The sequence below is a fragment of the Lepisosteus platostomus genome, chromosome 4 (genome assembly GCF_059453375.1).
Source record: "Lepisosteus platostomus isolate fLepPlt1 chromosome 4, fLepPlt1.hap1, whole genome shotgun sequence".
NCBI lineage: Eukaryota > Metazoa > Chordata > Actinopteri > Semionotiformes > Lepisosteidae > Lepisosteus > Lepisosteus platostomus.
This window is the reverse complement of record NC_142614.1, coordinates 11,136,313-11,162,783: the sequence shown is the minus strand read 5'-3', so window position 1 is coordinate 11,162,783 and position 26,471 is coordinate 11,136,313. Positions and strand designations below refer to the sequence as shown.

At 44.6% G+C, this 26,471-nt stretch overlaps 1 protein-coding gene across 3 annotated transcripts in view; it reads left to right on the top strand.

The window, feature by feature from the left end:
- nlgn2a (neuroligin 2a) overlaps positions 1 to 23,308 on the top strand; it is a 234,534-nt gene extending 211,226 nt beyond the window's left edge. For all 3 annotated transcript variants that reach the window (XM_088628444.1, XM_088628443.1, XM_088628442.1), the window contains 5 exons: positions 3,791 to 3,976; positions 9,775 to 10,046; positions 11,248 to 11,407; positions 12,455 to 12,821; positions 14,777 to 23,308. In XM_088628444.1, coding sequence (XP_088484570.1) covers positions 3,791 to 3,976; positions 9,775 to 10,046; positions 11,248 to 11,407; positions 12,455 to 12,821; positions 14,777 to 15,590 — 1,799 coding nt within the window. In that variant the 3' untranslated portion in view covers positions 15,591 to 23,308. The remainder of the gene's footprint in view (positions 1 to 3,790; positions 3,977 to 9,774; positions 10,047 to 11,247; positions 11,408 to 12,454; positions 12,822 to 14,776) is intronic.
- The last annotated feature ends 3,163 nt before the right edge of the window (positions 23,309 to 26,471 follow it).

Here is a 26,471-nt window from a genome sequence, read left to right as displayed (position 1 = left end):
GCTGGTTACATGTCAGGCTGCACATATGTATTGTATGACATGTACTGTTCTGAAATTCAAAACCTGACAACTGGTTGACATCAACTGCAAAACCTATTTGACATTTTCAGTCTGTAGGACCAAAAAAACAAAAGATTTAGTGTTTTGAGAACCACTGCCTTTGAGTAATTTACTCATCTTAGTCTTTACAACAACTTTATTTCGGTGGAAATTAAGAGGAGTTGGAAGCAGGAAACAAGAATATATTTTGACACAAGGATCTCTGCATTTTGAATTAACCAACCCATTGAAACTGGATGCTGGATCTTTCATACAGTAAGTCTTTCTGACAAGACTATTGTTAGTAGTATTAATACGTATTATTAGCAAACAAGCTAAACAAGTTTTACAGGCATTTATGTACGCTCAAATGCTGAAATCAATGAAAGCAGTAGCGTACATACTGTACAAACAGAGCTCAACAGTCAGTTCAAAACCGAGCACAGAAAACGTATCTTTTCTCAAAGGGATGAAGCCAGAACAGAATACTAAATCATGTTTTGAATGCCGGCTCCCTTTTATCCTTTATGAAGCATCCTAAATAAGACACATGGACTTACAAGCTGCATGCCATCAATCTCGAGCAATGTAGGCTGTTTATGCTCTAGAAGACATCACCGTGCAGATTAAGAAAATCTATGGCGTCACCAAACACAGTTGTGAATTATGGGGCCTCTGCCCAGTTCTAATTACTCCTCACTGTGAGAGAAGTGCTGCCTCCTCTCTTCTCAACCACACTGCTTTTATCGCTGTCGTGGCTGTGTGGCCAGACTATCATTTCTGGGAGTCAGATAAAAGATTCTGCTTTGTTCTTAGCTACAAAAACAGTGGTATGGATGGCAAAGAGGTGGGAGGAAATTTTACAACCACCCGGTAGAATTTGAGATGTTTGCCCAGCTGTAGGATGGGACAGGTAAACACAGATGATCAAAGGGTATCTTCTGGTGAAATCAGTCTGGTTAATTCTAAAAGGAATAAAAAGGCAGGCAGCACAACAGAGAGGAGACAAAGAGGAGAAAGAAAGGGACCAGAAGAAGAGAAACACCACCTCTGGCTTGTGCCGGGTGTCCCTTCCTATAACCTGGGCATTCAGCCTCCAGGAAGGGAGGGGGAGCACTGGGTCGCATGTATTATTTTATTAAGAGTGCAAAGCGTATCTCTTGTTGGCCTTTTAAGGCATTATATAGTGTTCCAGGTAACAGGATAACATTCTGGATCTGTAAAACACAGACCTCCGACACGCCCTGTTTCATACGTAATGTAACATTTAATGTTGTTTGTTGTGAAACGTGTTGTGTTACATAGTTGTGTGATAGGTAATAAAAACATGTTCCCACACAGATCTGCCTCAGCCATGTTCCCACACAGATCTGCCTCAGCCATGTTTCCACACAGATCTGCCTCAGCCATGTTCCCACACAGATCTGCCTCAGCCATGTTTCCACACAGATCTGCCTCAGCCATGTTCCCACACAGATCTGCCTCAGCCATTTTTTCCACACAGATCTGCCTCAGCCAGATCTGTGCCAGAGAACAAAGAATTTGCATGCCAGAACTCACAAGCACCAAATTATATCACCTGCGCCTCCTGAATAAATCTATGACACGCAGCCTCATTTTAATTATTTTAATTCCCACTCAGTTTTCCTGCCACCCCCCAGTATGTAACAGTAGAAAAGTATGCCCGAAACACATTTTAAGGTTTTGAGATTGATGCAGGGCTGGCCCAAAATAAACCATTAAACAAAAAATGTAACTCCATACAGTATATATATACAGTATGCATAATTTATTAAGGAGTTCAAGTGTGTTGATATAAGGACAGAATGTTGTTTTTTATCATTTATTTAAACTTTACTTATTGTTTATTTAAATTTTGCCTGCTTCAATCTGTGGATATGTATACCCGATAATCAAAGAGCGTTGAATCAGTGCAACATTTACATAAGTAATCAGCCCCTGGTAGGAAAAAAACAGCTTGTGGTGACAGAAACAGCTGAGGACCAGTTCTTGGTTTTCCTATTCTCATACTTTTCTGCCTCCGTGCCAACCAAGCCATTTTCCTTCCTAAGTACTACTAGATACATAGGGGTATGCTTTTTTTTAAATACACTTCCTTGTCTCAAAATGGCTTGTGAGGTATTACAGATAGAGTCATGTTTCAAAGGCTTATTGTGAAGCTACCCTGGCAGTTTTAAAAAAGCAAATATTTGTAGTAAAGTATACTCTCTGATGCATCTTCATTTTCTCATATGCTTCATAAATATTTATGGAAATATTGTGTGTTGATTCCCTCTCCGTTGCATCTACTTTTAAAAAGAGCTGGAGTGTGAACATTTTTAACATGTTTACAAGCACAGTAAGCCAGTATCATCTTAAAATCAAAAGAATTGTTTTGGTTTTATAAGAAATTGCAAAAACTGGAAAAAAATGGAACTGCTACAACTTTCCTTGAGTTACTATGTACTGTTGTTTAAGTGTTATTCATAACTCAACACAGTGATGATTAAATAAGGGCAAAAGTGGACATTTTATAGGAGCAGGACAACACTGATCAGACTGCATTTTAGTTTTTTTATGTTGCGATAAGCAGTGGACGAGAAATGAACCTCGTCTTCGGTTACTTGGTTATTTTTCTTTGTTTTGTAGAGATTAGAACCTATTCCGAGCAACAACAACCGTACACTCACAGCAGGAAACATCACATTTGTAGATAGAGAGGTTTTTTTCATAAGCAAATTACGACCTGAGCATTTTGTTTCCCCTGAACACCCCTGAATTTCCCGTTAGTCCACCTAGCCCTGGTTCTGGCAGGAATTTCTTTTTCGACTCACAACACTGAAGCACACACACACACACACACACACACACACACACACACACACACACACACACACACACACACACACACACACCAGCCTCTTCCCTTAGCCCATACGTCATCGCACAGCCAGAATCGCTGGCGTGTCTCTATTAATAAACACACAGACTGTCCGCAGAGGATAACAAGGAAAGGAAAGCAGCCTCTAGAACTCCATAGCTGTAGGTTACTGAGAATTGGCTATCTATGAATTGGCTTCATTACTCTGTTCTCCTCCCCACTGATAGCTGGTGTGTGGTGAGTGTAGTGGTGCACTGTGGCTGCTGTTGTATCATCCAGGTGGGGCTGCACATTGGTGGTGGTGGAGGGGATCCCCATTACCTGTAAAGCGCTTTGAGTGGAGTGTCCAGAAAAGCTATATTAGTGTAAGCAATTATTATTATTATTATTATTATTATTATTATTATTATTATTATTATTATTATTAGGTGCTTTGGATTTCTTGGTTCTGTCTGGCAATGGGGGGCAGAGAGTCCGTCTGCCCTGCCTGGCGAGATGGTCTCTTACTTCATTTTAAACCACCTCTGTTTGGAATCTATCCATCCATCCATTTTACTGCCCATTGCAGGGCACACACAGGCACAAACACACGCACCCCCACACCCGGGACGATTTTCACAGAAACCCATTGGCCTACCAGCATGTCTTTGGACTGAGGGAGAACATACAAACTCCACACAGACAGCACCCCAGGAATCAAACCCAGGGCCCCAGCACTGCGAGGCAGCAATGCTCACCAGTGCTCCGCCATGCCGCTCCACTTAGTAACCACCTGTGCGCATGAAATTTCCAGACCCGCGTTCGTTCTAGAAAGGCAGGCTGTTCATAATTTGGCTTCATCTGACTCTGTTTCTCCCCCTCTCTCCCCAGGGTTCTTAAGCACAGGGGACCAGGCTGCCAAGGGGAACTATGGGCTCCTGGATCAGATCCAGGCTCTGCGCTGGCTCAATGAGAACATCGGGCATTTTGGAGGCGACCCAGAAAGAATCACCATTTTCGGGTCTGGAGCTGGAGCTTCCTGTGTCAACCTTCTCATCCTGTCTCACCACTCCGAAGGTAAGGCGGAGAGTGTGGCAGTGGGCACCAGCCAGATGAATGCTGGATAATGGCAAGGAGGTTTGCCAGTCATCAGCTGTTGTGTGGCTTGTGTGTTTACTGTTAGGGAGCACGTTCAATTTCAGAAGGAAAAGTTTATCAGCTGAGAAACCTGCTTACAATTTTGCTATTGGGTAACGTAGACAGTCCAAGACTGAATGTACATGTCTTTTTGTTCCACCTCATTTCTCTTGCTTTTGCATTCAGTGCAGCTGTTTAGATATGGTCTTTTGCATACTGTATGCTAATTTAAGCACATGGGTGATGCCTCTGCATTTGCTTATTTTACATCAGACACATCAGATGCAAGTTTTGCATCCCTTGTTGTAATTGTGTAATTCTGCTGTCTCCTGAGTGCTGATTTTTCTTACCGTTAAGTGCTTTGAATAACCACTTTTAAGGATGCTCTATAAACCAAAAGTTTATTATTATTATTATTATTATTATTATTATTATTATTAGATGGCTGCTAATTCAGTGGACAGGCTGTCCTCTATTGTTCAGATGTCACTAGTTGGAGTCGGGGCGCTGTCATCTGTCCTGTTGAGAAGGATTCCCCAGTGGTGCTGTGTACTGCCAGTGTACTGTGGACTGAGCGGGCCTGATTTGCCCAGTGAACAATATCTTCATCTTGGTGGCCGGCAGTGAACTCTGTAATTTCCCAGCCACCCATGGGCTTACAGTGTTCGTACTGAGAGCCTCATTACACCTCCAATCGATGCCAGCGCTCCTGTACTGCCACTGAGGCACTGGGTGAAATGAAACAGTCTAAAAAGTGTTCCTATCAAACACTAGCACGGCACTCTCCAACCTGAGCTCGTTTAAGGGCTCTGCCGGTATGCCAGGCTGAGGTACAGTTTAAGATTCGAACTGAGGGTGGGACGTTGGCGCAGTGGTTATTTAGCATAGCTGCCTCGCAGTGCTGGGGCCCTGGGTTCAATTCCGGACCTGGGGTGCTGTCTGCGTGGAGTTTGTATGTTCTCCACATGTTTGCAGGGTTTCCTCTCACATTCCAAATACACACTGGTAAGTTAATTGGCTGTGACTGTGCCCGTGTCTGCCCTGTGATGGACTGGCACCCAGTCCAGGGTGCACCCTGCCTGGCACCCGTTACTTGCCGGGACAGACCCGGGTTCCCCCGTGACTCTGAAGGGGCTGAAGTGTCTAGAAAAAGGAGGAGTAGTACTCTGGGGGGATGGATGCCACATAGAGGTGGTTTAAATTAACATGGGAGGCCGTGTCAATTTCACACAGAAAGAAAAGGGAGCAGTCTGTAGCTCAGGGTTTCCGTTTCTAACCCCCTTGTCTCGTCTTTCATTGGTCTCTCTCGCTGTCACTGACTTCTCTCTCCACTGCTCCCCTGTATCCATTCTGCTGTCTCTCATCTCATCTGTCAGACTTCCAGCACATCTCTGCACCATGATCACTGTGCACACAAGGTAGGAAGGATTGTTTACCTCTTTTTTTCCCCCGGGAAGTAAAATTGCAGTCATTCTATCTAAAAAGTGTGTTTACCTCATTTTCCAAAATCCAAGAAACAGATAGCAAACTTAACTTTAGGCTACTTAAACCTTCTATATACTCTCACCCTAAGTATATTCAAACTGAAATTCCTTGCCATGACTCTCCAACCAGATACGATGTACACTTTATTATTTTCTATAGCATGAAACAATATAGTTGTGTGTGAGTAACCAGTATTATTAGAAAGATGGGGTATTGTATTGGTCAAATTGTTAAAAAAACAAAACTATCTCAAGAATGTAGAAACAGTTATTCTGTGTAATTATTGTTTGAATTGTCAAAACCCCCTACGACACAAAGAGACCTGTCCTGTAGGCATTCAGAATAATTATTTTTAGTTCCAGTACAATGTTATCGTCTTCATGAATGATCTCCCTTCAGATGGACAGAACTAGAAAGTAGCGCCCTCTTAAGATCATCTCCACACAAGTGGTACAAATATTTCACTTTGGTATTTAACTAATTCATTGTATTTCTGAAGCGCTCTTCTTTTCAATGAGTCCCAGAGTGCTTCACAAATAGAAGGAATCACACTTCAACCACTAATGAAGAAGAGGGTGCACCTTAAGGGAAGCCAGATTGCCCAAGCCAAGAGTAGACTTTATTCCTGTGAGCCAGGCAAATGTCCAACAGCACCTACAGCACAGTGTCCCCCAAAGGTGCTGGTTGGACATTCTGGTTCAGAGGGGAGAGCGCCACCTGCTGGTCCTGAACAACCTTACATCAACAAACTGGTTTTCCTTGAAGGTCTTCCGTCCTCTCCCATTGCTTAGCTCATAGAAGTTGATGAAGTCTACATTTACATGAGGCTCCAGTGCAGCAGCCTGGCAATATCAGTCCGGCATTCACTTCATAGGCTGTTTGCAGAAAAAGGATATGGAAATAGAAATATGACCCCTGCGATGGACTGTGGCCCCGCCTTGCCCCTATTGCTCCTGCTCTCCCACGGCCCTGAACTGGAAGCAGCCGTTGGAAAATGAACACGACCCATTTCTTGCAATGCAGGTTCGCATTCCAGGATAATTACACTTGAACCACACCTGCTCGGTATTCATATTCTTCCCCACGAAGAGTGCAAACTACTCTATTCGTGCAAAAGACAAATAATTACAGAAAGCTATTTGACGCTTCTCATGAAGTCCCGGCTCTGTTTTCTTGTGTTACATAAGCCCAGTACAGGAAAAGGGAACAAGTGAGATGCATCGGAGAGGGAACTTCAGACTGTAACAAACCTCTGCAGATCCGCCTGTATTACAAAAGATCGCTGTGTGATGTACAGTCTGAAATATCTTCCTAGTGCCACACTGCTGACCGGCATAACAGATTAAATGACAGAGCCAGTCTGTGAGCCTGGCAGTGTCGGCAACTGCTCAGCCATTCTCTGTTCATACCTGTGTACAGAGCTGCAGTGAGGATTTGCGTTGCTAATGTATGATGCCATCCAGGCTGGCACGGCTCTGCCGCTTGACTGACAGGGGAGGCAGACCTGAGGCCTGCAGGGGAATGAAATATGGATGGATCTGCCCCCTGCCTATCGCTGGATTCAAATGAGAAGAAAAAAGCAAGGGGCGAAGGTTGACGGCGTTTGACGACTCCTAATTGATTTCAGAGGGAAAGAGCTTGAGAGGCTATTAATTATTCACCAGGGTATATATAAGGGCAAAATGAAAGATGTTTTGTGTTTTTCATATAGCATGTCATATGTGCCTATATTGTATTATGAAGAAAGGGACTTTTGGAAATATCCATCTATAAGTCCAGCTTACATTTCCTTACATATCCAGAATGTGTGCAGTGCATGGTCCTAATGTTGCTGGTCCGAGCCTGTGTTGCTGGCTGAGCGACCACCCTCCCAAATTGAGGCACTACACTGCCAGCATAAGGTGGGCATTCATCAGCCAGCCAGAGGGTTCTTATCTAATGGAAAACCAGAGGTACACCAGTCATCTTCAGTAATGTCAATGGATGACACACCACTGCTCCGACTGGCACGCACTCTTGCAGACTGGGGAGTCCAGACTGTGTCAAACAGACAGGCGGATAGCAGGAGAGTGTGTCTCCGGGTCTTCATTCTGCCTGCTGGAAAGCTGAGTCTTACACAATTAAAAATTCCAATTCGTAAATAGTGAGAAGTAAGCAAAGCCATACACTGTACATTTGGAATAGTATCTGCTGCCATTATGTTTATGTAGTCCGCATAATACATGGCCTTCATGTAGAAGGGAAATTAATTTTTAAAAGCGTCATTCAAAATGAATGAATTTTATACTTTTTTGAGCAATTTATACATCATTGAGAAATTGAGTTTCTCACATTTTCTAATTAAGTTGAACTCCACAGTTATTCTCTGATCGGTCCTCTCTTCACGCAAGCACACTGGGACCTGCTGGAGTTTGTGCCACCCAGAAGTGGCCTGTTGCATTAATACCGCCAGTGTCTTCAAGATTTTCAATATCTGAATCAAGGTCACTCGGTTGAAGACTGAAGACATTCAAGACTACCAATGAATCTGGTTACTTATCTTTGTCTTAAGAGCTTTAAGAACCAAGTATGTGGACATTATCCTAAATGTGGTCTGACCATTGTGTGGTATATTTTTAGCCTCGTGTTGAACTAAATTGTACACATTTCGCTGCAGTATACAGTATATGCTATAATTAGCATATTTTGTGCTGCTTCTCTGTATTGTCTGCTGTGGGACAATGATGATCCACCATGGGCACCAAGATACACGTCATTGTCCTCTGCAGGTTCACTGCCACCCAGCTGGTTTTTATAATGTACATCTTTTCTGCCTGCACATGAGTCTTTGGACTCAGTGCCCACATTGAATTTCATTAGAAATGTGCCTGGACTGTCCTGCGTGCTCAATCTTCCTGAGTTTCCTTCGCCGCTACCAAAGACGTGCAGCTCTTCTCATTTTCCTGTCATCCTTGTTTCACATCACTAGATTGAGTCACCTCCTGCTGGGCTCCTGAGCTCCTGGGATCCTGAGCCATAACTCACTTCCCCCCCACCCTGGTTCCCTCTGCGCAGTGCTCCCTTCTGTCCTGGGGGAACTGCAGTCAACAATCAGGTCCCCTCTCCTCCCCCCCCCCCCCTACAGACAGCACAAACGATGAACCCCCTTTGTTCCCCCTCATTCGTTAGTGCTGCGTTCATGCCAGATTGTGCAGTTGAAAATAGCGTTTATGCTGCTTTTGTGTCCGAGATATAGTGCCTTGTTTTTTGGGGGTCTTGACGTCAGTCAGCCTCCCTACAACGTCGTAGGGGAACCGGACCGGTCTCATTCTTCAGTGATGCGTTTGTGCCCAGCTGCTTTCATTCCCGATATACAAACACCTGCAACTCCTCTGATTAGGGTATGATATTGGTGACTCATTTAATTTTCCTGTTCTCACAAAACCACTGAAGATACTGGGATTAACTGCCGATCACAAACAGAAACACGATTGCAGGCATTGTTATCGTCGCAGGGCGCTTGAACTTAACAGACAGGGTAACTGACGGTCAAAGTCGCCGTACACGGTCAGTGATCAACCGAAAAAGTTATATCTCGGGAACAAAAGCAGCTGGGAACGGCACAAGCTGGCACAAACGCATCACTAACGAATGAGACCGGTTTGGTTTCCCCAGGACATTGTATGGGGGCTGGGTGTCGTTACGACCCCGAAAAAAACAAGGCATTGTATCTCAAAAACGAAAGTAGCACAGACACTACTTTCAACGGCACAAACGCAGCACTAACGAATGAGGTGGGTTTCATCGTTTGTGCTGTTTGTAGGGGGGCAACTTCACGGAGTAGCACTTTATTTGAGAGACGAGTTTCACCCACACTGGACACACTCTGCATTTAATGGATGTCAGTGGATCACTAAAACGCAGGTTGTGTAGTGTGGGGGACTGAGCTTTTCTTAATTTGAGACTTCAACTATAAATTGTAGAATTCAGTACCGCTGTCTGGGCTCCTGAGGCGTTGAATATTTTTTAAAAAAATTGGCGAAAGTCTTCGTTTTCCACATTGTCTTAAATGCTGAATATTTCCAGTGTTTTTCCTTGCGTGTCTGTTGTAAGGATGTGATGTTCGGAGCTTTGGGGTTCTGTGTGTAGGGCACGTGGAGAAGGGAGTCGTGAATGAAGCCTAACCTCCGTCGGGGCTGCTGGGCGTGACGGAGCTCTAGGCCTTCAGTAATATTTTATGGCCCCTGATGTCTTTCTCCTCCTCGTGCCCGCAGGTCTGTTCCAGAGGGCCATCGCTCAGAGCGGCTCGGCCATCTCCAGCTGGTCTGTCAACTACCAGCCGCTGAAGTACACCAACATCCTGGCCCGCAAGGTGGGCTGCAGCCAGGCGGCCGCCTCCACCACCGAAGTGGTCGAGTGCCTGCGGCGCAAGAGCTTCCGCGAGCTGGTGGACCAGGACATCCAGCCGGCACGCTACCACATCGCCTTCGGGCCGGTGGTGGACGGGGACGTGGTCCCGGATGACCCGGAGATCCTGATGCAGCAGGTCAGAGGAGGTGCCCTACGAGGGCGGCCCCAGCTCCAGCAGGGCAGATGGCGGCGGGCCAGGAATTGAACCCAGGAGCCCAGGGCAGGGGTCAGCATTGCTGCTGGGTTCAATTCCGGACCTGGGGTGCCCTCTGTGTGGAGTTTGTATGTTCTCCCTGGGTTCGTATGGGTTGCCTCCCACAGCCCAAAGACATGCTGGCGGTTTAACTGGCCTCTGGGAAAACCGGCGCTAGGATGAGTGTGTGTGTCCGTCTGCCCACGTGATGGACCAGCGGCCCATCCAGGGCTGTACCCCGCCCTGCACCCGCTGCGTGCCGGGATAGGCTCCGGCTCTCCCAAAACCCTTCATTCATGAAGCGGTTAGAAAATGGATGGATTTGTAATTTAGCAAAATGGAACAACACCGAAAGCTGATAAATACATCTGCATGCCACTCCAGTATATACTGCGTGAAGCTTCTGGATCCATGGTGCCAAGGCTGGACAGTGTCGGCCTGGAGAGCTGCAGCAGAAGGGATTATACCCTTATTACATGGGGCTTCTGCCTTAGCTGTCGAATTCTTCCCGGGTACGGACACTCGGAGACAGAGTGGGGATGGTGCTGTAGCCTGTCCTGACATAATAACAACGTGTTTACTGAAAAAAAAGAAATGTTGCTGATCGGTAATGATCTGGGGGAGCCTGCCTGTGAAGGTTTTTTAAGGAGATGAAATTAGTACACAATGTGCACACACTTACCTGTGGGAAACACAGATTCAGTGTCCTTCGAGGTGAGGTGTTAATGGAGAATTACTTCATCTTGGCATCTTGGTCATTTCCACAGTGTTTTTTTTTTTGGTAGTTTGAATTTCATAGGTTCGCTAATGATATGTTGAACAGCAGCCTTGCTCTCTCCTTCAGTGAAGGTTGAAGACAATGTTGAAAAAAAAAACAATGTTACTTTAATAAGGAAAGCTGATGTAGACAGAGAGCAGTGATCCTGAAACGTGTGGTGAAGTCGAACATCATGCTTATGAACTCACTGAAACTGAGGAAACCGTTTAAAAGCCCTCTTTTTGAGGAGCACCTGGTTATTTTTCAAAACTGATTAAAAAAAACAGTTGCAGTTTTGCACTTTGGCACTTGGAAGAGCAAACGGGTCCTTGGTGATCAGCATTACTGTTCTGACGCTCTGTGCCTTTTGCCATGTGTTTTCGACAGGGGGAGTTCTTGAACTATGACATCCTGATCGGGGTCAACCAGGGAGAAGGCCTGAAGTTCGTGGACGACGGGGGCTCGGAGAACGAGGACGGCATCTCGGCTGCAGCCTTTGACTACACCATCTCGAACTTTGTGGACAACCTCTACGGCTACCCTGAAGGCAAGCCGCAACAGAGCACTGTCACTGCGCAATCTCTTTTCAGATCACAGCTTTACATGGCACCCCGTTTGCCAGTAAACAAGCATCTACTTGTGGAATGAGTTTCGGTCCACCGTGTTGAAACAAAAGCGCTCGGTATGGTTTCGTCTGCCAGCTGTCAGTCTCTCTGAGCCGACCAAAATAACTAAGCTCTTATGATCAAACACGGGGCTTCGCTTTCTGCTCATGTTGTTATCGGAGAATCTGAACATCTTAACCAGAACTGAAGTAGCACCCTTCGGGCTCGTGAGGGAGCTGGGATCTATCCCGCCAACCAACAGGCACGAGGGAGGGTACAATCTTTTTAGGGGACGCCAGCCTGCCTGTCACAGGCCTGACACACAGATACAAATAGACACACACACACACGCCCTCATGCCTAAGGCCAGTTTTCCCAGAAGTCAGTTAAAACGCCAGTGTGTTTTTAGCTTACGGGGGGAAACTCGCGTGAACACGGGGAGAACATACCAACTCCCCACAGACAGCACCCCAGGTCTGGAATTGAACCCGGGGCCCCAGCGCTGTGAGACACTCTGCCACCACCCCCGCCCTGTTCCTAGACTTATTTAGCTGAAACTGCATTAGAGAGTTCAAGATTACAATCTGTTAAAGCGCTGGTGTTCGGCAGTAACTGGAAAAAGCAATGCAAGGCATAGACACTGCAATACACTAGTTATTCATGTAGACTATACAGCAGGCGATGCAGTCAAGGAAGGATGAAATTTGTTTACAAATTGTCTTAACAACCTTGTACATGGACCGTGGATGCCATGATGTGTAATTCTTTCATACAGTACCTGGTATAGATTCAATACTGGTTAAACCCAGCAGATGGGGACCAGTGTAGAATAAGTCTTTAGAAAGGAGGCGTGGGTGAGATAGCAGGAGGGATGTCTGATTATATCTCACGATCACAGACCCCTTTCCCTCTGCAACTCAACTGCGTGTCCTGCGTGTCTGTAAGTCCACACCGCCTCCCGGAAAGAGCTGATTTGCCTGTTTTCTCAGGCAAGGACATCCTGCGGGAGACCATCAAGTTCATGTACACCGACTGGGCCGACCGCGACAACGGCGAGATGCGGCGCAAGACCCTGCTGGCGCTCTTCACCGACCACCAGTGGGTGGCCCCAGCGGTGGCCACCGCCAAGCTGCACGCCGAGTTCCAGTCGCCCGTCTACTTCTACACCTTCTACCACCACTGCCAGACGGAGTCGCGGCCCGAGTGGGCCGACGCCGCCCACGGCGACGAGATCCCGTACGTCTTCGGCATCCCCATGATCGGGGCCACTGACCTCTTCCCCTGCAACTTCTCCAAGAACGACGTCATGCTCAGCGCCGTGGTCATGACCTACTGGACCAACTTCGCCAAGACTGGGTAAGAGGCCAGAGAAGCGCCGGCGGACCCGGGCTCTTTCCAGCTGTGTGGGAGCCGTGAATTGACGGGAATGCAGCTCCTCTCATTTTCCTGTCATCCTCGTTTCACATCACTAGATTGAGTCACCTCCTGCTGGGCCCCTGAGCTCCTGGGATCCTGAGCCATAACTTGTAGGGAGACTGACTGACGTCAAGACCCCAAAAAATAAAAAATTAAGGCTCTATATCTCGGAAACAAAAGCAGCACAAATGCTATTTTTAACGGCACAAACTGGCACGAACCCAGCACTAACGAATGAGGGGGGAGGGGGGTTCATCGTTTGTGCTGTCTGTACGGGGGGTGGGGGTAACCTCACAGAGCTGTTTGTTGACATCGCATAAACCGTGTGATGACATGTGAGACTGCAGTTCCCCCGGGACAGAAGGGAGCACTGCGCAGAGGGAACCAGGGTGGGGGGGAAGTGAGTTATGGCTCAGGATCCCAGGAGCTCAGGGGCCCAGCAGGAGGTGACTCATTCTAGTGATGTGAAAAGAGGATGACAGGAATTGAGAAGAGCTGCATTCCCGTCAATTCATTGTTCCCACACAGCTGGAAAGAGCCCGAGTCTGGCATTGACGGGAATGTTATCCGTCCATCCGTTTTCTAACCACCTTATCCAGTTCAGGGTAGCAGGGGATAGCCAGAGCCTGTCATGGCAAGCAATGGGCACAAGGCGGGGTACACCCTCCCTAGACAGGACGCCCGTCCATCACAGATCACACAAAGACACACTCGCACCCGGGCCGGTGTTCCCAGCGCTGTGAGGCCACAATGCTCACTACTGCGCCACAGTGCTCTCTTCTACTTAAAGACTGTACATTTCAGTGAAAGACAAAGTACATAATTTATCCTTGTATTCATTTTGTTTATGTTTGCATAATTGCAGACAGGTTTTCTAATCGACATTATAAATTACTTGTATATCAGATATAACAGCATTTTGTTGGTATTTGTGTTTCAAAGAATATTATTAGTTTTATGAAATTCAGGTGCAATATGATAAGATCCCTTTATTGGCCAAATACAATTTCTTGTATTAGGAATTTGTCTTTTCGCATACCCCAACTTGCTCTCCATGAGACACACACACAGGGAGAGAAGCTTGACATCAGGGTGCAGGGTCAGCCATTTATACAGCACCCCTGCAGCAGTTGGTGTTAAGGGCCTTGCTCAGGAGCCCAACAGAGTAGGATTCCTTTGCCGGCTGCAGGATACGAACCGGCAACTTTCCAGCCACAGGCGCAGATCCTTAGCCACAGAGCCACCACACTGCCCTGCCCCTAAAAATAATTAACTCTTACTTTATCTACCTTGGTGATGCAATTAGGCATATTTTGTATAGAGTAGGTAAAATAGAGTACAGTTTGAATTTGTCAGAACCTACCATATGTTGACCCTTCATGGGATATAGTAGCTATAGGTATTGGATGGATAATCTCCCGTAAGTGTGTTGACAGTTCAGGAGTTATTTCTTGTGAGGGAATTAGTTTCTTATCTTTTTTAAGCTGAACTCCAATTTTTCAACAGGGGGCAAGCATTAAAGAATAATTGCTCCTGGTGTCTTGATAATATGAAAGTTTGTTCCTTTTGATTTGATAGAAAAAAAAAAGCTCTCTACGGGCTCACCTATAAGCAGTTCCAAGCGAGTGAAACCTGAACTTTGGTTGATTTACTGAAGCAATAAATCTTTCTGATCCGTTTGGCAATTGCTGCGGTTGTGTTACAGTTTGCAGCCGCTGCAATTACCAGGCAGATCAGAAAAATGTCTAGGTCTGGTCCTGTATCTCAGTCTCTCAGCAGTTTGCTCTCGCTCTGTGTTTCGTGCGCGGCGGTGCGCGTTTTTCCCCGATGTTCTTCACAGGAAACCCCTATCGTTCCCCCATCCGAACGGCCGCTGCTTTTTCCTCTCTTCCCAGGGACCCCAACCTGCCGGTTCCCCAGGACACCAAGTTTATCCACACCAAGCCGAACCGCTTCGAGGAGGTCATCTGGACCAAGTTCAACTCCAAGGACAAGCACTACCTGCACATCGGGCTCAAGCCCCGCGTGCGGGACAACTACCGCGCCAACAAGGTGGCGTTCTGGCTGGAGCTGGTGCCGCACCTGCACAGCCTGCACGAGGAGCTCTTCCCCCCCACCACGCCCCGCCTGCCCCCCGGCACCTCGCGCCCGCCCTGGACCCGGACGCGCCCCGGCACCACGCGCCACCCCTACCCCACCCTGCCCCCCGACGACGAGGACGGAGCCGAGCGGCCCCGCTACTCCCCCTTCCCGGGGGACACCCGCGACTACTCCACCGAGCTGAGCGTGACGGTGGCGGTGGGGGCCTCCCTCCTCTTCCTCAACATCCTGGCCTTCGCCGCCCTCTACTACAAGCGGGACAAGCGGCACGAGCTGCGGCGCCGCCTGAGCCCGCAGAGGAGCCCCGCCAACGACCTGGCGCACAGCCAGGAGGAGGAGATCATGTCGCTGCAGATGAAGCACTCGGAGCACGACACCCACGACATGGAGCCCCTGCGGCCCCACGAAATCCTCCGCCCGGCCTGCCCTCCGGATTACACCCTGGCCCTGCGGAGGGCGCCCGATGACGTGCCCCTAATGACGCCCAACACCATCACCATGATCCCCAGCACCATCACTGGCATGCAGCCCCTCCATGCCTTCAACACGTTCCCGGCCACCGGCCACAACAACACTCTTCCTCACCCCCACTCCACAACCCGGGTATAGCCGTGCCCCCAACCCCCCCCCCCCGCCACTTCGGAAGGACCACCCCCCTCCCCCTTGGTGCTCCGCAGAGGTGTACGGTACACGACGGATTGGGTTGTTTTGGGGAAACATCCAGCCCCTGGATGTTGGTTGCTGTTTTTTTCTTTCGGAGAAATTCCGGGAGCTCCAGTGGTCTGTTGTGCTGACGGATTTGCCAAACTCCAGCAAAGCCTGATGGAGGAATAAAGCTGTATTTTCCGTTGTAGCAGATCTCCCCAGCACCCCTGTTCTCCTCTGTTCTCCTGTCGCTCTGGAATTCGTCTTACCTACTCTAGTTTCCGAATTTTCTAGATTTCATTTCTTAGATCTCATTTCTGTTGTGTCGTCATCATCCTCTCTCTTCCTCTACGTGCTCCAATCTCCTGATCTCCTCTGTCTTGTCACCCCTCTCTCGTCACCTGTTCCTTTTCCTAATTTGCTTCAAACTCCCTCTTGCTCTTATCTTTGGCTTTTTTCTCAGTTCAGTACATTTCCCTTCGCCTGTCCACTCTCCTCCTGCTTTTTGTTCATAGCTCCTGGTTTTGCTTTTCATCCTCTCCCATCTCTCCTCTCTCCCTCTCCATGAGATCTTATTTCTAGCTCTTGGAAATTGTTTTCAAGAATGCAAGAAATAAGCAGGGGAGAAAATAAAATCCTAACTCTAATTCTACCAGCATTCTTGGTGCCAAGGACTGTGGTTTCAGCCTGCCTCTTCAGGAAAAACACAAGACTGTGAGGAAAGCTACAAAGGAAATATCAAAAGTGCCAAACTTAATTTCTTCTTCTGATTTTATTTTCTTTACTTTGCTAATATTTGTTTTGGGGAGGGGGGGAGGGGGAATGCTAAAATAATTGTATAAATGGTTTGCTCTGTGGAATCTATGCATGACAATTTTTAAACAAGATGAGAAAGTGAATTTGAGATTCCAGCTTTTATTGAGGGGAGGAGAGATTGGGGGACAGGCCCATGGCACTTCACAAGACCTAAACTTGACTCGCAGAGGGAATCTGTTTTTCTGTAGATATTTACAAAACAACCCCCCCCCCCCAACAATCTTCTGCATTCTTAATTTCCTCCTTCTGTCGCAGAACAGTCCCCTACCCGATGTTTCAATGGAGAGCTGAGCAGGACACTTTTCTCCATATTTTTCTAAACTCTGGAAGACAGCTTTGCTGCCACCTCGTCTGTTGCGCCACACAAATGTCAAGAGATACAAAGACCAAACGTTTCCTGATTTATGCCTGTAGCGTAGATGGCTAACTGCATTTTCTTATTTTGCGTGATTCTTTGGAAATTATGTGGTTGTTCCTAATATTTCTTTTTGGTTTTGTTGGGTTGATTTTCTGCCATAATCCTAGACGTTTACAGTATTATGCTTCTTGCATCAGATGGATGGCTGACTAGACAGGTGATTGAGCTCACGATGGCCATGGAAAGTATGTTTTTAATGTCTTCTCTCAATGCTAAGGTTGCTCTTTTTTGACCGAATTCAGATTACTATGGGAACATACAATATGACTTGCCCACTAATGAGGTGCACTTCAAATAGGCTCATTTAAACACCAAAAATGTTACGCAGTGATTAAATAGTCTCTTTGTCGTTGCATTGTGCGTCTTTTTTTTTCCTTCACTTTTTCTGCGCTATAAATACCGCTGTTTTTTAAGAGCTGTAGTTCCCCAAAGAATATTTTTAAATATGTTTTTCCTATCAGGTAGACAAGAGACACCATTATTTTAACTAGAACTGTGGTCTGTAACCCTAGAGCCCTTGAGGTTTTGCTGTTTTCTTCACTGTGTGACTAGGGATCATCCTGTCATGGTATCCCTGTCAGCTAAAAGCTCTGTGAGACCAGCCCTGTAGTCCCTGAATTAGGGAACAGTTCTGACAGATGTCAAGAAAGCAACCATCCTCTATCATGCCAAGTCAAGGAGCTGCAGGTTCATGCTCATGTTTGCTGTCTGTGTTTGTCTCAGGAGTCAGTGTTGTAAACTAGGATTCCCAACCCTGCTGCTGGGCATCCACACACCTGCTGGTTTGTGTGCTCCCTGTGTCCTCGGTGAAATCATTCAATCCTTCATTGTCCCCATAATGAGTTTTGTTTCAACTATTTAATTGGTTTCCAGTTCCTAATTTTGTCCGACTGTTGCCTTATAAATACTGTGTTTCTTATGTAACTTCAAAACCTCCAGCTCGCTGCCCAGAAAAAAAACAAGCTTGCAAAATTTCTCATCAAGCCACTTGCGTTTTGGTTCATTTAAGTAAACTGAAATACGAACCAGCAGATGTGTGGCAGCCCTTGGTCTATACAGTGCAGTAACTCAACTATCTCCAGGGATGATGAATGACTTCCTCGAAATCTGAAGTCTCACTGAAAAGGAACTAAGTTTTAATTCTGACAATTAAGAGTCTGAGCATCAGAATAAGTAAGAAAAGGGCTTTTCAACACACATCCCTACGGCAGGGCAATGTAGCTTCTGAACTCTGGGCCTACTGACCCAAGTGTCTCTTTGTTGTTATTCCAGCTGACCTCTCAGTAAAGAAAATCATCAACAGGACTGATGCTGTTTCTGAATAAGATGAAGGTGGTGGTTGTGTCACAGCTGTGAGAACTGTTTTCGAGACCCTCAGCGTTGCTCATTTCCCATGCAGAGCAGCAGGAAGTAACACAGGTATTCCGGAAGGTGTTCTGTCTTGACACAGTTTACAGGAAGGGGAACGTTATTTTAATGACAGATACATTAGAACAGGGGTGGGCGACCTCTGCAAGCTCACAAACCAAATTCCACTAAAATCGAGATCACGATTGTCCAAGAACGAGAACAAGCCTGAAAATCACCTCTTATCGGTAACTGACCGTGTCCGAGAGAATAAATGTCATCACTGTCCTCACAACGTTGCCGCTGCAACGTTTCACTCCTTTTCTTTGACGTTTCCATCGTGATTGCGAGCAGGTTGCCTTTGGTGGGGTAGGAAAGAGAGAAAGCCTGCTCACGCGTGGAAAGAAGGAACAAGATGGCGTTCATCATGGTGCTGCCTGTGACAGGAAGCTCCTTCTAAGACTGCAGAATCAGAATAGCGCCGTGTTCCATTGGCTTCATTTCGACCTATTTGGGTTTGCCTCGCTAATTCTGCCCATTGCCAAGTAAGACAGCCTCAAATTTTCCTTTTCATTTCGTCCCCCAACTCTTTCACATCTGCTTTTGTGTTTTTCAAGTCGCTCACTTAAACGCCGGGGATAACAGTTAGTTTTTCAGCAGACGACATTTCTGTGTGGACAAATCCAACTCATTCAACGGAAACAGACCTGTGTATTTGTGGGGGGGGGGGGAAAGAGCATTATGTTTGTGAAAGTCAACAAAACAAGATTTAAATGCCATCAGCAGATTGGAAGGAAGCCCGGCAAGTAGTTACAAATCAAGACTATTATTTGGATTCCTGCTCTGATATGAATGATGAAGTATTTATTATCTTTTGAAATCTGCCCATCTCAATCTTCAGTTGATGAAGATTCAAACCCACAGACCTCCCACTACAGAGTCAGGATCACACTGTGGCCTTATAACTTAAGGTTCAACTCACTTCAATGACCAGTAATGTCGACAAAGCCAATATCATATCCAATAATGAGTTAATCACATAATGCAGGCAGCACAGTGACCTTGCTGTGAGATACCATTAGCTTGCTATGAGCTGTGAATTAGTATATTGAGGCGTTCAATATTCTACTTTCTCAAGTACAGACTCAAATTGGCAGTGATTATGGCCTCAGGCAGGAATCCAATTGACAATATGAAGTCACATTCCCATTACACTTCTGAGTGTTGGTTCTACAACATTACGCACAAAGAGCATCCTGCCACACAGTGCAGTGAAGGTTTCAAAGTAGCTTTAGGAAAATAGTGAGGAATCCCCTAGACTTGCCAGCCATGCTAACTGTATTCTCTGTTTTAGGGATGTTATTTTATCTTTGGTTGTTTTTACAGTGATAATATTGCAACCATGTCTTCATGCAGAATATCTCCACAAGGGTATCATCCCTGAATGCGCAGCTAATCAACATCAGTTGTGAACACGATCTTGTCCAAAAAGCAAAAACGTAGAAGCATATTATAATGGGTTATAGTATATCAGTGTATTATTAAAGCAAACGTTTGGCCATGAATGGTATTTGGCACTTTAATGGCATGACTTGAATTTCTTGGCAGTTGTTGGCAACCTTGTGAAAAAGCTCATGACCAGTCTTTAATACGCACCTCTCTTAATGCCAGTGCCCTTCCAGTGAAAGGCTTCCTCTTTCGAACGCTGTTATGTGAGCCCACAAAACATCCATCCATTTCCTGACCACTTTAGCCAACACAGGGTCACGGCAGAGCTGGAGTCTATCCCAGGAAGCAATGGGAGGAAGGCAGGGTATGTCTTTAGGCTGTGAGAGGAAACCGGAGCACACAGAGAACATACAAGCCCAACACAGATAGCACTCCAGGACCAGAATTGAACCCAGGGCCTCAGAGTGCACCACCATGCCACCCCCTGCATAACACGTGGAGCTGAAATTCTGATGTTTTCATTATGCTAGCAAGCTGTTTTGTCCAATGTTCTTTTTTTCATTTTGCTTACTTTCATTTCGCATCCAGCTCCAGCTTTTCATTTTCACTGACGAGACTCTCTCACTACAAAAGCAAAGGGGTGCACATTTTGATCTGTTCATGAATGCACACAGTACATTCCTTCTTCAAAATTGCAGGTACTAGTCATTGCTCTCCATTAGAGAATAAAGGGAATTAAATAAAAAGGCAATAAGCATAAATATGCAAGGTTGTTAAAAATGAACATTTAAAGGTGAAATAGAGCACAGCCAGTGTGAGGTGAGCAATTACGCACTTTTAGCATTTTGAAATAAGATTTTATTTTCAATTAAAGACTGTGCTATGGTAATGGCATATAAAGACATACGGTTGTGTGCACTATGGTAATGAGGCACAGAAACAGACATAATTGGTTCCACTCTGAGACCAAGTCGCCAACTCCTGCACTAGAGTCAAAGTAGATCAATAGAAACAAAGTAAGATACTGTATGAGTGATGGGCTTTACCCAGACTCTCAATTGTGATTGCTTGGAGGTCTTGTGTCCTTGGGGATTGTTCTACCTGAGATGTCGGTTTCATCTACTATAATTATTCAGTTGACTGCAAAATTGTAACACTTCTAACCCGGCCCTGAGTGTTCTTTATTTTAGTAATTGCACCTTCAATGAAGTGAATGTTTTGAGTAAAGAATACCAAATAACAATAAGAAATGTTCTAGGTATGGCCAAGAAAATAATGATGTTAATTATTTAATTGGCTACCCCAATCAGGACACAACCCACAAGATCTCAGGCCTTCCAAGAACTGAGTGTGAGCTACATGATTTTGCAACAGCTCCTGCCATCAACAAATAGATGGTTCACTGTCTCCTGCCTGCTAAAGGAAGTGTATAATTCAACGTTCTTTGTTTGCTATGTTTTTCTTAGTGCGGCCTATAGTACATTTGGAATGCATTTTGAGCCATGGTGTTGGTTTCTACTGTAGCAAAGTCATAACCCAAATTAGAAACAACCTTTAAGTGGATACTGAGCTGCAAAGAATCAATGTTAAGATGCAGCAGGGAAAGCCTGGACTCATTGATAATCACCAGGATCGAAATATCATTGATTTCAGTTCCGAGCTCTGCACAGCATGCAGATATTTAACGGGCTAAAACCGAATTAGTTAAATTAAAGCTATTTTATATATTTATTTGGCCCCAAAGAGAATAAACAGACATACTGGGAAACAGTTATTCAGTTGAGCTTTAGTATTTGGTGGGCAGGGTCACACTTACAGTAGCAAGCTGAAAGTCGTCATACTGAAACTGTACTTAGTATCAGATAAAAGTGTTACTTTTACAATCTTACAAAACAAACGTGCATTAAACAAACCAGTGTTTTGACAAAAAAGTATTTTTAGAATAGAGCAATATAGGTGTACAGAATCAGAGTAAATTTATAACTGCAATTATGATGGTTGATAGAATAAAGTTATCAGTAATGATGAACATGTACAGTAAGTATGCTGACAAACTGTGAAGAGTATTGTAATATTTTGGATGCTATAAAAATTGAAAGTGAAGTGGTTCTAATTTGTATGAAGTATGGGGGTGAATCACAAATTATTTTGAATATAGCGTTCATATTTTTCCTTCATAAATGTAATAAGTGTAATACCATAGTTAACATGAAGATGGGTTTTGTTCATTAATGAGCTTTATTTAATGTATGACATTTTGTTATGTTCCTCCTCCATGTGGCACATGCTAGAGCCCACTTCTATGATGGCAGTGTGTTGAAAACTCAATTTATTCTTAAGAACTAATATTTGCTACGCTTTGATTCCTTTCAGTTGCCATGGTCCACTCATGATACTGTCAGCCTTAGTCACCATCTAAAAACTTCTGTACACGTTGCACAAATCCTGTTACATCAAACGGTGAACAAATACTGTTCATGTAGAGTTCTGAGGTGCACAGGAAAAATTGCCCCTGCAAAACGAATCAATATCTTTTATAAAGTTGGAAGTTTCAGAAATGATGTGGTCCGAACAAGACCCTGGCTACAAATTGATTGTTTGACTGGGAAGTAAAGGTAGGGAATTGTTTTTGTTTGGGTTTTTTTTTATCGGTAGAACTAATTTATTTCATTTCTGAAACAAGGTTTTGGAATTGGCTTTCAACGCAGGAGGAACAAAAGCACAGCGCTTTTTCATACGCGCGACAGCGAACACCACAACAGGGCGAAGCGAGGCGGATCGAGCTGACAGCAAAGCGGTCAGGCGGTTCGAGGCGACCGATACTGGACCGACGCGATCACGGGGGGGCGCTGTCTGCCGGGAGGGATCTCCCTCGCTCTTGTCTCGTCGCTTCGATCGATCAGTCTCCGCTGGTGGGGTAAGGTGGGAGGGGGGCACTTCTGGACAAAACAAAATGGCCGACACACCAGTTGGTGAAAGATCTGCAGCCCGTCTGCGAATTTAACTTTTCTGATGGCTGTGTACCAGGAGCAAAGGAGTCCTTTGTTGTTTTATTTTTTGTGTGTATTTCCCTCGCCTAATGTTAGAAATGTATCAGGAATCTGACCAGCAGAGCCGACATGTCTTTGATGATATCAGGCTCGGCCCAGGAGGGTTGGTTTAGCGTGTACGATTTATAGCTCCCAGCTGCACAAAGGGAAGATGGACGATGATTTGTTAACACTTTACCTCTGGCAGGAGGCAGAAAGTGGACTTCTCAGAACTCCAGGTGGCGTCTGAAAAGAAAAAGAGGTTGTCACTGTTTCAAAACATCAAAAAAAAACATTCTTTTTCTTCAGGAAAGGGATGTGAGAATATTTGCTTTCCGGGTCCCAGTTTGTTGTGCGACCCACTGTGAACATTAAAATATATATATTAAAAAAAAGGATATAAACTATAACTAAAAACAGATGCAGAGACAGAATCTTATTTTCTTTCTGTCTTTTCTTTCCTTTAGTTCTTTTGTATGCAGACAAAAACTGTCCTAGGAACGTTGTTACAAACCCTGTTGTTTCAGAACTACTGAAGTCCTGAAGAAGCATAATGTGAAAAGGAAAAAAACATGTACATTTTTTAAGTGTAAAAAAATCAAAAAGAAAAATGTAAATATTAATTTACTTGTTTGTTTGGTTCTTGAGTGAATGACTGAAGCACTTAATTTGTCATTACAGCAACAGGTGCATGTCTTTAGGTGACTGCTTACTAATGTTAATATAGTGGTTTATTTTGTTCACATCATCTACAGTACATTGTCTTTAAAAGAATTATTTCCCCAGAGTTTCCCTCCCCTGGGCAGAATATAAAATGGTTTATTCGGTTTAATTTCTTGGTCAATGTTTACATGTCAAAGTAATCAGAAAACTGTTGTGGTATTTTTTTTTCATTGCTTTTATGATTATGATTTCAAATCACAATAAAGAATACATCAAAATCCAAAAGAAAAGTATGATCTACTGACCGACAACAACAACAAAAATAAAGCTGAAGTACAAAATGTGTCACCCACGTCTGTGCACCAAGGTGACAGAAAGTTTGCCTTGGCTGATTAGTGTAATACAGGAAGTGCATGACGTCTCTGGTGCTGGTGTCCTCTCTTTCTACAGGCGTACTGAGTCCCTAGCTTGGAAAGTAGCTGTCTGAAAAAGTGGTGTCGCCTGCTGTCATTGCTCTAATAGAGTTGCTTCAGGTGTATTTTTTTAAGACTGTAACATAATGTGGTATCATGCTTACAAAGATCAAGTATTTCAAAGGCAGAGTGTTTGTTTGGTCACGCTGAGGTAGCTAAACCACCTGGGCAGTTAGTTGTTTTCAAGTGATCCTGTTTACACACATACAGTAAATGTATATCCTGCTCATGTCCGTGTTCTGCTCGGTGGCCTTCTAAACTGAGTTTGAAAGGATCTTTAATGGCCCAGGATAAGGTAAAAAAAATGCTTAATGGTTTAAATCAATTCTGCAACTAAGCTCTGTATCTGAAGATCCATTTTAATTTAGTTATTTTTGCATTGATCCAAATTCACTTAGAATGCAAGATAGCCGTTTCTGTTTTGCATGAGAAAAACGATTTGGTGATGATCATAATCATCATGATCAGGACTTCAGTCCAGTTTGTTCTCAGATTCCAAGACAGGACATTTGCAGTACCTTACTTAGGATTACTGTTTCACTTACAGCAACTTCTTTTTTCTCATACCTCTACTTGTACATTTGACCCATCGATAAACCCACGATTTATGACCAAGAGGAGCTCATTCAACCGCCTTTGGGTTTGTACAATCATGTTGTGAACAAAAAGAAACATTTCCACAAAGTCATGCAAGTTCACAGACAACAACAAACAACAAACACCCCCATTAGCTGAATAAGAAATTATTGTCACTTAAATGGATAGAAGTTTATCCATTAAAGAATAATCATCCAGAAGTAGATAATTATATATGTTTCAAAGTAGAAAACATGCACAGTAAAGTTGGTACAGAATAAACATTCTTGTTTGTTGTAAAACAAAAGTGTTTAGTTTAGAACACTATCGGCCCTTGTGAACTATAGCTTACATCTCTGGGCAGGTAGGAAAAATGCAATAGAGTGTACATTTGCCACCTCCATATTCCACATTGGTCTGTTAAGAATGTTTTTAAAGAAATTTTTGGCTTGGCTATAAAAATGGAGACATTATCTCATTAAATTAATTATGAAGTTAATTTTACTCTTAAGAACAGACCTCGCAGTTACTGGTTTTTACATCTGCATTTAGAAAACCTTCAAAATGTATTCTCTGTCACAAATACTTCAGTGAATTGGCAGATTCATTTTCAAACGTTATACAAATTACCTTGGACCATGTGGGAGGAAATTTTGAACACAAAGAAGCTACTTTGAGTGACTTTGTCATTTGATTAGGGAGATAGGTTAATCTGTTTAAATATTGTATACTGTAATATGAGCCTCTGACTTTCTATAGATACACAGAGCTTATCAGGAAATTCTCAGTTAAGCAGTAGTTGATATAAGATGTTCAGTGATGTTTGTTAAAGGGGAGCTGCAATCACATTTCACAGACCAGTTATGAAATCTTGGTAACAAAATTAATTTTGTAGTGTAGCCAGCAGCTATATCAACCTACCACTCACAACTGCCAACCCATTGAAGCTCAGCAGGTGTGAGCCTGGCCAGTCCCTGGGTGGGAGAACTCCTGGGAAAGGTTGACAATGGAAGAGGTGTTAGTGGGGACAGTAGGGGGTGCTCACTCTGTGGTCTGTGTGGGTCCTAATGCCCCTTTAATAGTGATGGGGACACTATACTGTATAAAGGCACTGTCCCTCGTATGAGGTCCTGAGTTTCTGTGGTTATTAAAAATCCCATGGCATTTATTGAAAAGAATAGGGCTGTTACCCCAGCATCCTGGCAAATTTCTGATTGGCCTTTACTAATCAGGGCTGCACATTGGTGGTGGTGGAGGGGAGTCCCCATTACCTGTAAAGCGCTTAGAGTGGAGTGTCCAGAAAAGCGCTATATAAGTGTAAGGAATGATGATGATTAATAATAATAATTGACGGTATCACAAATTCCAAATGAAATACAAAATCATGAACTTTGTGAAAGTACTGTACGGTCGCCATGTTGTTGCAAGCCGCTGGTCCCACCATCGAAGAGAACGGGAGTTTGGGAGAATTGCGACGGGAAGCGGCCCTTCCTGCTCACTAGTCCTGGTGATAACTAATGTAATGTGATGTACAAGCGAATAAGTACAGGTTGTGTTGCTGACATTTCAACACAGAAACGTTGCAACCTGATCTGCAGGCAGAGATAACAAGTAGGTAGTATTTGTTGACAAAACCGTCTCAAAGTTCAAAGATTATAAAAGAATGGATGTTATAGGGCCGCACACATCACTGGAGGTTTTGTTGCCTCATTCTGAATCACGGAACATGGCGCTACGCATGCCTGAGAATTTCATCTATTGTGTGATGTAAATCGGTTTTACACAGTACTGTGTACATTTTGCTTACATTGTGGTTTGAAATGTACCTATCAATGCCGATTCTTTCTAACCTCGAAATATAAAAATAGTATTGCAGTTCCCCTTTGAAACAAAAGACTCTGCGAATGGAGGTCTGTATTAATGCACGAAGTGGTCGGCAGAAATAAAGTAAAAACCAGCTTGTGGTTTTACAGCGCAGGGCATTTAAACTACCTGCACTTGTTTCTGTTGGTTTTTGTTAACTCACTGGCCGAAAGTTTAGATAGATAGATACTTTATTGATCCTGTGAGGGAA